The 12,618-nt window shown below is 36.0% G+C and overlaps 1 protein-coding gene across 3 annotated transcripts in view; it reads left to right on the plus strand.

Moving 5' to 3' along the window:
- Slc44a5 (solute carrier family 44 member 5) overlaps positions 1-12,618 on the plus strand; it is a 373,608-nt gene that overhangs the window by 313,325 nt on the left and 47,665 nt on the right. For all 3 annotated transcript variants that reach the window (XM_063258189.1, XM_063258195.1, XM_063258202.1), the window contains one exon: positions 7,284-7,368. In XM_063258189.1, coding sequence (XP_063114259.1) covers positions 7,284-7,368 — 85 coding nt within the window. The remainder of the gene's footprint in view (positions 1-7,283; positions 7,369-12,618) is intronic.

The following is a 12,618-nucleotide window of genomic DNA, read 5'->3' on the forward strand; positions in this document are numbered from 1 at the left end:
TATATATATATATATATATATATATATATATATATGAAGAGCTAGCTATAGATATACTTTATGGTACTATAGTAGTATACATGACTAATATATATATATAATCATATTATGCATATATACATATATATGTACTAGTGGTATATGTACTTTATAGTACTATAGTGATATATATGACTAGTACTTCTAATTTGGGTTTTTGAGGAACCTATATAACATTCTGTATTATAACTGGATAACCCACAATGTACAAGGGTTCCCTTTTCTTCACACTCTCCATGACACTTTTTATCTATTATCTTTGTTATAATAGCCATTTATATCCCACCAAGCAGCCTTGCTGTAGATTAGGAGCTTAGCCTTATGGCCCCAATATTTGAGGGAAATTGACTATAAGGATTGAGCATGTAGAACAGGAAATCAAGTATGTATTGAGTTACATATACTTCTTTTGCTTAGAAGCCTTCATTTTAAAAGAAAACATTTAGTTTTGACTGTAACTTGAGCAGCTTTTTAACTCGAGGCAGATTTTACTGTTTGTTGTGCTTTGATTAATGCTTGTTTTCCAGATGCTATTTAGTGAAATACTCTTAGCATAGGAAGGTCTAATTTGGACTCAAGGACGTGACCCTAAACTCACCATTGGATGGAAGAAGCCACCTGTGAAATGATAAACAATATTTTTCTTATCCAGGCAATGGGCTACAGGACTGCTTCCAAAAATGTTTCTATACCAGCAGTGTCATCAACACAGATTTTCAAATTCGGTATCATGTGTCCTATTATCTGCTTCATTGCATTTGTAAATTGCTTGTGTTAAAAAGCCATCAGCACAATTTGGCAGGCCTGTTCCTCACATATTAAAACAGTTAAAATGTACCTTGAAGGGATACAAAATAATGATTTGGAAGCCGACATTCCCAACCAGCAAGTGTTTAGGGAATGCCTTTGCTGCCCCAAACAGATTTGCAGTTAATTTTTAAGTGTCACTGCAAGCAGTTGGTCTAATCACATTGTCTCCTTGACAGAGGGCTTTTAATGGCTGCAATTTCTTGACTCAAGCCATAGAGCACCACAGAAACATGCTTCGCAAATGTTTGAAAATGTGAGAAAATGTGAGATGATAATACTTGCTCCTAGAACTTCATGTTCCAGGAGCAGACATACATTTCCTTTGTTATGGGTGAATGGGTGCCTGAATAAAGTTTCACCCATCTCTAGAAGAGAGAATCCTTTCTCTTCTCTCCCCTGAGCATACACACATATGCACACACATGCACACATACGCAGGGATGTTGGTGTGCATCTATGTTACTTAAAGTGACTTTTAACGTTACTTCTTTTTTTATTTTATCAACTACACTGCTTTTATTTATTGAAAAGGAGGGATGAAGATCCCTCAAAAATGATGGTGACCCAAAGAGGGTATGACCACAACCCCAGGGCACTCTTCCAAAACCTTCACTCTTTCTCTATAATCTCACAGAGCAAGCTCAGGTATCGGGCCAGGGAACTAAATGGAAGGCAGCTATTTTCAAGCAAAGATCACCAGCCATCTTGACATCTTCAGTTTTGTCTGTCTGAGACTTACTGCTTACAGGTCTCTTGCATGCTTTCAGTGACTGTAAAATAAGCTTCTGCTTTGGCCAATCAGAAAAATTTGTATTTCCCTTAGGAAGAATGCATTAAGGAGTATTATTATACTAAATATGATATGTGTCTATCTCCATGTGTCTATTGCAAAGTAAGACCCAATGAATAAATGACCCAGTGAATAAATATATGATTAGCAGTTCAATATAATAAATGAATGGGTGTTTGACTGTCATTTCTAGATAATGCTTTCACATTAACTTTCTTTAAAGAGCAAAGGTAAATAGATAGAGGGTACTTTGTAATGAGTTAGGTCCTGCAGAATATTTTAAGTCAAGTTGAAATTTCCCTATACTAAATGATACAGAGAAGGACTAAAAAATACTAGAATTCTAGAAATGGTTGTGACATGGTTTAAAATACAACAAAAATCAAATAGGAAAGATTTGGTTTCCAATTATTGTGACTAATCTGAGAAAGAGAAAGGTGATTTGACTTCTTTCAAGTATAGAAAAGATTTTAAAAAGCTATGTAATCAATAGTTACCTGTTGCCACATGGTGAATTACCTTCAAATATGGCAATTTAAAGTAGCAAGTGTTTGTGATCTCGGTTTATTAGGAAATTGGAACAAACTTAACTGGGTGAGTCCTCATGAAGTTGTCATCAAGATATCAGCTCAGGCCATGGGACTGAAGCCTTGACTGAGGGAGGATGTCTTCCAGGCTGGGTCACTCAGAGAGAGTGGACAGGAAGCTGATGGTTGTGGAGGCTTTCCTGTGGCATTGCTCTAGTGTCCTGGTGACCTGTCTCATGGCTTCCCATAAAGCTAGAGATCTTTGGGGGCTGGAGATTTAGCTCAGCAGCATAAGCTCCTGCCTTGCAAATGTGTGGTTGTGAGTTCGATCCCAGGTACCCATTAAAAAAAAAAAAGCTAGAGATCTTTGAGGAAGAAAGAGCCAATGGGGATGCGCAGTGTCTTCTCGCTACTCTGAAAAGCCACACAGTGTCTACTCTTAAAAGCCACGCAGTGTCCCTTCTGTCACATCCCATTTATTAGAAGCAGCTTGCTTACTCCAGCTCACATTCAAAGAGAGAGGAGTTAAGAACAACCTTTTAAGGAACAATTGTCAGGTAATTTATGGGAATATTTGAAAGCTACTGCAGATGGGACTCAGCTGAAGGTAGATCAGCTTTAATGGAATTAATTGCTGATTTACTTTATTAATTATAAGATTAATGATAAGAAAGGATTTCATGGTAGGTCCATGTCTCCCCAGTATCTTGGAGGGAAAAGGCAATGTAGAATCCATGTTTTAACATTGTAAAGGGTGTGAATAAACATCTAACTAATAACTCTTCCCAGAAGCAGTAAAGCACCTAGAGACTTTCAGAAAACTCATTTTCAGTTGTCATGATGTTGGGGTGGAATGCTATTACCATTTAGATTTAGTGATAGAAGTCAGGGACAATAGATGTCCCGCAGTATTTTGAATAATTCTTCATAACCCAAATAACTCTACATTTTGCCTGGCTTTCTTATTGTCCCACTAATGTACGTGAAAACTTGTTTTGGAATATTTGAAACTTGAACTTTAGTTTTTAAAATTGCAAAGCTGCTTTTGAATGATTTCACTAAATACAATGGGAATTTGAAAGATTTTGTTTTTCTTGCTTTTTATCAGGCCTATGTTTGCAGTGCATATTGATTACATTTACTCTGGGGCACTGGTGCTGTCCATACACATTTTAATTACTCTTTTTTATTCTTCTCTCCTTCCCTCCCTAACTCTTGGTTCCCTCCCATTCACTCTATTTTCATTATTTTTCCCTTTCAATTCTTTTTTTTCATCCCTTTTCCTTCCCCTCTCCCTCTCCATTTTTTTTTTTTTTGTTAGAAGTTACTAAAATTTTTTCACTTAGGAAAATCTTATAAATGACCACACCACTTGTTGTATTTGAATTTCTGATACAGTATGTCTAGCATAGCCTCCTGCAACTGTATCTGTGACTTTTGCAGATTCCACCAGCAGGTTTAAAAACTGAAAGAGTAATAAGTTCTAAAATGTATAATAGATATTGTAGTAATGAAAAGAAAAGAAAGTGCCGGAAAGGAAAGAACAGCTTTTAGGTAGACACATATAACTGTATGTATGTTTACGTGTGCAAGATAGATAACCATACTCCCAAGTTTTTGATAGTCCATCAAACAGAATCATTTGTGCTGTCGTTGTTTGATTGTCTGTTCATTTTTATGCTTTGATTTTGAACAACTACTTCTAAGATAATATATACTATATCAACTAGTGATGATTTCTTAATGTTATTTGTTTAAATTCTATATCTTTTCTACCCTTTTTTCTGTTTTGTCTTTTTTTAAATAAAAAAAATTCTTCTCTTTGTCTTCTAGTTTAGTTGCATTTGAGCTTTGACCAACTGATCTGCATATTGTCTGATTATAAATGGCTTATCTCTCATTTACATTACAATAGAGCACTATACTGACTGTTAATAAAACTACATCTAGTTACTAGTGACTGTTACTTTAAGATTGAAAAAAACGGTGTTGTAAAATACTTGTTATAAAAATGATATGTTGGTTTTGATGGGTTTGAGGCTGACTGCCATACCAGTCATTGATGTTATGGCACTGTTAATCATTTACAGAAGAAGTCCTTGACATTTTTGTGGGGAATGTCCTAGAAAAGATCTATCCAGGAGAAATACAACATAAATCACATGGGTAATGTTAAAATTTTTAGTGGTCATATTTAAGAGTATAAAGAGAAACAGGTAGAGTTAATTTTACTGACCATTTAATAATATATTTTATTTATTTCAAGTGAAATCATTATAAAAAGTATTGAGATATCCTTTTATTGTTGCTCATACTGCCTTTAAAATGGGACATGCGTTTTGCATTTACAGCATGTCTGGATTCAGATAAACCATTTTCAGGGCTCAGTAGACATTGCTAATAGCTGCCTTAATGGACCGAATTGTTCTAGAGGTTCCAAGAAGCAAGAAATTCCTGAAGGGAGAATAAAATAGGAGTCAGCTCTTTATGAACAAGGGCAAAACGCTGCCGCACCTCTCCTTTTTGCTCCTCTTTTTTGCAGCTCTCAGCTCTGATCTTGATGTTCTAACTCAAACGCGCACCATCTGCAGCACAGATCCTACGCTGGAGGCTGCACGTTAAGGACAGCCTGCCTCAACTCACAACTAGAAGGCCAGGGGCAGCGCCTCTGGCGACTCTTCCATCTCCATCTCTGCCCTTGTTGTGGATCTTCAGATCCCTGCTGAGGCATCTTCCTCTCCCAAGCGCAAGCCTCTTCTGTTTCCAAACCACAGAAGTGAAGCTCCATTGCCGCCCCTTCGGACTAGTAGTTAAAAGTGCAGGCCTTCCAGAGCAGCGTGCCTAAACTAAAGCCCACATGTCACTCAGAAGCTGTGCAATGCTGAAAAATAAATTAAATCCTTAGTCATAGCTATGCAGGGAAGTTAACCAAAAATAATACCTCGTAGAGTGGTTGTGAGACTAGTAACGCGAGGTAAATGTGATAACCATCGCACACCCATGACACTTTGCAAATGATCAATGCAAGGAAGCTCTTAATTTCTTCAACCCGTAATTCTTTCCCTAGTCTCTGCCATGTGGTCAAATCCCAGCAAATCTCCAGGCTTGCTTAAGTCCCACCTTTTTGCTAAGACTTCCACAAACTTTTATTCTCCTCTTTTCATGTATTTCTTGAGAACGATGACATACCAGATGTTGATTTCTAGTGCAGAGCACCTAATGACTATTTAGTAAATTAATTGATTGATTGCTAATGAAACAGGGAACAAACACTATGGCAGTTGCTGCCCCAGCTCCCCTCAGCCTACCTGAGTTTGTTTGCAATTGCAAGGAGAAGTTGTACTGCGACCTGATTGGGGATACTCTGCAGTCCCACGGGGTTTCCTTGCCCACCACAGTGCCTCACCCAAATAAACTACCCACTACCCACGTCAAAGACCTGGTTTCAGAGTTTGCCTTCAGGGAACCCTGAAAAAGGCAAGTACTGAGTCACAGTAGGTACCCTATTTTCATTATCTTCTTTCCTATTTTCAATGTTCTTCCAGGTTTTCTATAATTATACTCATATTTTAGAAACAAAATAGAAAACCAAGACTCAAAATTACTGATTTGTGTAGCGAGATAGACAATAAGTACCAGTAATGATAACCTATAATAAAAATCCTTCTTCTGTGATTGCTTATTTCTGAATTAATTATTATATAGGAAAAAACAATTTAGAATAAAAATAAAAGAGAATATTTTTCAGAAAATGATAAAATTCTCTTTTTTAGGTGTAACCAAAATGTCACAAAGTAAGGTATAGAAAGAACAGTTAAAGCAGTGTCTAGAGACGTTATACAGTAAACATGTCATGTAAATGCTTTATTTACAGTCCATTTTCTTTATTCTGGGAAATAAAGACAGAAAGATAACGGCAGCAGAGAGCTGCCCAAATGATTCAGATTTCATAAGAATGCATTAAGAAATGAAACTGATTTGGCCTTTGTGACATTGGTTAAAGAATTAGACAAAGGAAGCTTTTCTGGGTGCTTAGATACTGCACGTGAACAGAATGGGTTGGATTGATGAGAAAAAATATTCAGAAAAATTCCTCTTTTCATATTAAAATTCTCCTTCAGAATTTTTTATCTTCCCAAGTCACATGGACCACATACATAAGACTGATAGAATTATAATATGAGCTGTCAAATCCAGTAAATGTGGGTGAGGAGATAGCTGGGCAAATGTTGAAAGAAGCAAAGGACAAAGAGATATGTTTCTATGTGCACAGGGAGTGTTAAAAGACCAAGATATTTCCCAGATTTTTAGGAATTGTGTTATTCAAACTGGAAACGTTAGAAAATCTTACCTAGAATCAGGGAATATGACCCAATCTAGTCCATAGCTATTACTTTCTGAATTTTTATAGTGTAGTTGTCAAATCAAGTTTATAATTCTTGGGGAGAAAAGAGTGATATGTTTAAAGCTAAAGCCCAGCACCTTCACAGCAAATCAAATCAAGTCTTCAGTTTTTAAGAAATACAAAAGTATTTTATATTTGTATTGAGCTTTGAGATTATTAGGCAAAACATATGGTAACTTTTTATTATGCATTTATTACCTCTGCATTTGCAACTGTTTGCCTTTATAATGTCACATGAAATTATATAGAGCTAGTCAATTTGAATTTGGAATTGTAGTTCCTGTTTAAAAAATTTTTAAATGGTTTTCATTTATGTATAACCCAAAAGTATTACATCATGTTATTTGCTGTCAGTTTACTAGCTCTGCTATGAAGTCATTCACTTTTGAACTCTACAAAAAGTATATTTTTGCCAAGCATGCTTTTGCAGTGTGCCCTCTAATTCACAATTTAATCAATGTCATTTTCTAAGTGCATTACCTCATGTTTTGGCTAGAACCCAGACTGATCCTGAGAGAACAAGAGAAATGTGCTTTCCAACTGATTCATCCATATTTTATTTTACTTTTCATTAAGAAATTACTCTTTGAAAAAAATCTTCATGGCTGAGGGAGAGGCAGGTGTGTTGCAGAGGTGGATTCTAATAGCATAAATCAGACTGCCTTTGGCCAAATGTTGCTGATCGAGTTTCTGTCCTTTCTTGTTCCTCCAGCCTGGGCATACGGTGATCCTAGGAGACTGACCTTTGCTACGGACAGCCAGGGCCATTTCTGTGGCCAGAAGGGCACCCCCTATGAGTGAGTATAGCCAATGTGCTTTGTGCACCAAAGTGCAGCTGTGTAAACTGGAACCTAGAAATCACTTTAGCATGAATCTTACTAGACTTCATAGGGAGACTGAAATTTACAGAAGAGGGTCTTCTTCCCCTGTTTCCCACAGACATCTGGCAGCATCTGGGAAGTTTTATGCTAGGTGGCTTAAGGCATGATGTAATAATCATGCAGTATTTTATTAGAATGCACAGGAACAATAGAATTCTAAAAGATGGATCAGGCCAGGAGTTTTTAGTGGCCTTGTTTTAAAATACTTTATTAGCAGACCAGTTTGTGAGGTGCTACATAGAAGCTGGTGCAGTAGTTTGAGTCTTTTCATCACAGAACCTTCTGATGAATTAGCCTACCTTGCAAAGTGATGGGCACACCCAGAAGTCTTCAGTGCTCAGCAGGACTTTCAGGGAAACTTGACTTCTATGGTCAATATCCCCATATAGCTGGGAAAAGTTTCTTTCTATTGTTAATCACAACAGAAGTCTCCATTTCAGAGAACAAGGTTTATATTTCTTTACCTGAAAATCAAGCCACCAAGAAAACAAAAACTGCAGTTTTAGAAAATGTTTTGTTTTTTTCTCCTAGTTCATTTCTCTTCTTTCTTTTGAACCTGAAGTTGTTGCTAGATCTCCTAGCTCTTTATAACCAATTCAGTTTCTAGAAAAGCTGACTTGTGATGATAAAAAAAAGCAAACAAGCAAAATAACACCCTCCCTAGCAGAACTACTACTGCCAAAATACATAAATAAATAGAAAATTAAAAAGTTCTAGAACACTTTGATTTTGTTCTCATGCCATTCCCAGACAACTGAATTATTATCAGAGTTACAGAGATTAAAACAAGAGATTCAGGAAAGAGTTATCAAATTTTATGCATTACCATTTTAGGCACTCAAGGAAATCAGGTATTTGGAGTAAGGAGAGAAAAATCCTTAATCATTTCAGGGTGAGTTTATAGAAGACAAATTTATTCCTATAGAAGGTCTCCCTATTACAGACAAGTGGACTAAATTCTGTTTTAATTCTATTTATGGTAATTCTTGTTTTAATCTCAGTAACTTGGAGAGTCTTGGATATTGCTGAGAAAACTTTCAGGCTATAAAGGGCAAAGAAAGTGCCATGTGTGGTTAAAAAAATAAAAAGAAAGAAATCGTACAAATCTCTAAATCTTTGAAATTTTTAAAAATAGGCCATTTTTAGAAGGCTTATAACAATAAATTTTCTGGGCCTAAACCAATGACCCACTTACTTTGAACAAAAATGTGACAGTACAAATTTCAGTACATAATGATTACTTAGAGACAGTCCTTTAACATGTTTATTAAATTATAACTTATAATAAAGTATATTGGACTCTAAACAGATTATCAACAATATATTATGATAGTAAATTATGGACAATAAAATAGGGTCCCTGAAAATTATGTTCATAATTTCAGCAGTTGATTCTGCTGATTTTTTTAGTTTCTGGGTTTGTTTGCATTACTCTTGAAAATAACATACTTTTATATTTCCCTACTAGTTTAACAATTCCTTATAATCTCATAAACATAGTAGCAAAACCCAAAGACATAATAAAATTTTGAAGAATTTTACTACACAAGTACACCACCTTAAATCACTGTAAATGAAATTAAAAGATAGATGACAAACCAAGAAAAATTATCTTTAAAAAAACACTTCTGACAAACAGATCAAGTTTTATGATATAAACTGCTGCTATAAGATCAAAAAGGAAAGAATGATCATCTAAGACAAAAGTCATAAACAGGAAATAACATAATATATTGGCCAATAACAATAGGAGATGCTTGTTACTTATTAATTGTTGAACTACAGTTAAAAAAGAATATATGAATTAACATTATTTTACCTAATAGATTTTCAAATAAATTAAAAGGATTAAAATTTCCACTGTTGGCTAGTGTGAGGAGAAATAGGCACCTCATTTTCTACTAGTGATAGTGTAATATGATAATATTTATCAAATACTTATCAAACGTGTATGCTGTAAGATACAGCAGTAATACTCCTGGAGAGTAGCTAGTAGAAAGAGGAATACATTTCTTAGTATTATAAGTATTGTGTTTGTCAGCTTTCCAATACTGTGATAAAACAGCCAAGACTAACCATTGAAAGACATCGAGATTTATTTTAGCTCATAGTTTCAGAGGTTTCCGTCCTTAGCCACTTGGCTCTGTTACTTTGGACTTGTGACAGCACCGAACAGCACATCAGGGGATATGTTACATGACAGTCAGAAAGCAAAGAGAGACAGAAAGGAGCCAGAGTCTCAATAACTCCTTCAAGGTTATGGTCCAGTGACCTCACTTCCTCCAACCAGACCACACCCTACAGGTTCCGCCTTCTCCTGGGAGCACCACAGGATAAGACTCACTCCTTCAAAACGTAGTTTTTGGGAGACACTCGGATCCAAACTGTAGCAGGTGTATGTAATAGTAAGAGTAACATGGAAATAGCCCACATTTATCATTAGATTGATTAAACGAATTGTGATGGGGTCATATAATAAAATTCCATTTAATCCCTAAAAATTATTGTGTAATGATAGGTTTTTGCATGGTAATATGCTTACCACAAATTGTTAACTCCAGAAACATTTAAAAAAAATAACACATGAGTTTAGTTCCAATTTGTGAACGTATTTATGAACTTGTACACTTTATATTCACACATAGAAAGACACCTACATATACTACATCCACAGGGAAAACCACCTGAAGGGATGCCCAGATGCTTGCAGCAACTACTTCTGAGTGAAAGGAGCATAGTTTTATATTTGCTCACATATGTATTGAGCTCCATTTAACCCCCGACAGAATCCTACAGAGTAAGAGGAGAGTGCGAGCAATTGAACAAGCCATCTTTGCTCTTGTGCAGTTTACATGTCAGTTCAAGGAAGGTTGTGCTAAAGATATAGATAGACAACATAACTTTACATAGGAATAAATGCTAGAAGGGAAATACAGAAAGGGCCCCCGACAGAGTGTGGTTGGTGTGCCAGAGGAGAGAGTTCTCTTAGGTTGCAGGGCTCAGGGAGGATGTTCATGGAGAAGAGTTACTTTTGACTTGAGATACGAAGAGCAGGAAGATGCTTGCAAAGAGCTTTGAAGGCAGAAACAAGAAGTGCGGAAGTCGTGAAGTAATAGAAACTCCAGTAACGGAGAGAAAACCAAGAATTTAACAAGAGGGAAGTACAGGGAGCTGCCGTTTGAAATAAAAATGAGTAGGAATCAGATCCTGTGAGTCTGAAAAGGTAATTAGATTATTTTAAGTGCAGACATGGTCACAGGAACATAGGTGTTCACTGAGAATCAGTTTATTTTACATTTTTAAAAGACCATTCTTCAAACTTTGTTGAACTATTTCAATTGTTAGAGCTGATATGTATTTAGAAAAATCCTACTTTTCTTAGCTGTGAAAAAAACTTAATGGAGGTTGTCATTATAAAATTATAAAATATAATTATGAGTAATATTTATTTTATTATTTATATGCTATATACATTGTCATTTTCTACCAAAAATGTGCATTATGCTTCCCCGTAAATTTTCAAAAACTAAAAAAAAAAAAGTATAGTATTTGAGGCAATCCATCACTTTAGTCATTAAAGCCCTCTTTTTACAAGTGGTAAACATTTTGTCATAAGAATACCCACCTGGAGTCAAATTCTGACTTACCTCCTTCAGCATTGATGTTTGGGCATGGGACATACCCACCTGGCTTTACTTTCCTGATAATCATGCAAGAGTTAAATGAGAGAACAGTAAGTTAGGAAAAATTTGCATCTTTCTTTCTATTAACAAAGCATTATTTTTTTGAGGTCCTCCAATAGACTGGTCCCTATCTGATATTTATAGATACACCAATAAATAAGAAGTGTCTGTACCATTCTTTAAGGACCTCTTAATCTTCAGGGACAGAATAAAAAAGCTGTGAGTTTTAATCTAGTGTGTTCATGCAGTGCTGTACTTTGAGACTAAAGTACTGTATTAGTCAATTTCCCATCATTGGGTCAAAATACATGAGGCCTGCAATTTAAAGGAGGAGACGTTTATTTTAGCTTACGGTTCCAAGGACTCAGTTCATGGTTAGCTGAATTTCAAGCAGAAACAGCATTGCATAAAGGACTGCTGGAGGGTAATTGTACAACTCATGATGGCTAAGTAGCAAAAAAACCATGAAGGAAAGAGCTGGAAATAAACACACACCCTGTTATGTCACCTACTGGTTTTAGCCGAGTTCACTCCTCCTCATAGCACATTCAGCTAAGAGCTAATCAATGGGTTAATCCACCGATGAGTGTAATACCTCCTGACCTAACCTGCTTACAAAAGTCATATCTCTGAATATTTGGGATGGGGGGTATTTTAGATCTAAACCATAAGCACCATGCTAACAATCCCATGTGAAGCACCACCCCCATTCTTTTCCATAGGCTCCTTCAAGACCCCAACTTACTGACTTGAGTATTTATCACTTCCTGGATTTATCCAAATCGTGAATTTGTTGAGTGAGCCCAGAGTTCTTTGACATCAGGAGCATTCCCTTTTTTACTGTTGTATCCTTGGCATCTACAGTATTGCTTGGTTGTATGATAAATACATTATTACATGAAAGAAGATAAAGGGCTACTGGCAGAAAAGTGATTTTCTCCTAAAGCAAGGGCCAGTGTAAAGGTCTTCTCAGGCCCTTGTAACAACATGGCTAATTGTGGATCATTAGTATTACTCTCATGTGGAAGGTGGGAAACTGTACTTCAGAAGAATGAGTACTTTTCAAGGTCTATTTGACTACTAACTAGCAATCGTAGTATTTTTTAACCTCAAATCTGGTGATCTGTAGAGTTGCAATGGAATTGGTTTTATGTTTAACCTAGGCTTAAAAGTGTTGAACAGAACTGATAGAAAAAAATTATTAAGTAGTGTAAGTAACTGTGTGTGCCCCAGTGCCAAAAGGAAATTCATATATATCTGATACATAAACAGTTTAGGCTTATTCCCAACCCAGGGGGACATGCTTATTCAACTGTAACCATTAGAATATTTGTACTTGGTATTGGCGTGATGGGGTCATGCCCATCCTTTATCTCCCATCTCTGGAAGAGTTTCCCTATAACTGAACTTGAATGCTGTATTTAGAAAGGGTACAATAATATTTAGAACATAGAATTTGACCTTTTATGCTTCATTTATGGTG

Source organism: Cavia porcellus, unplaced genomic scaffold, assembly GCF_034190915.1.
Source record: "Cavia porcellus strain 051 isolate PalLab524CR breed Dunkin Hartley unplaced genomic scaffold, mCavPor4.1 scaffold_1, whole genome shotgun sequence".
In the NCBI taxonomy this organism is placed as follows: Eukaryota; Metazoa; Chordata; class Mammalia; order Rodentia; family Caviidae; genus Cavia; species Cavia porcellus.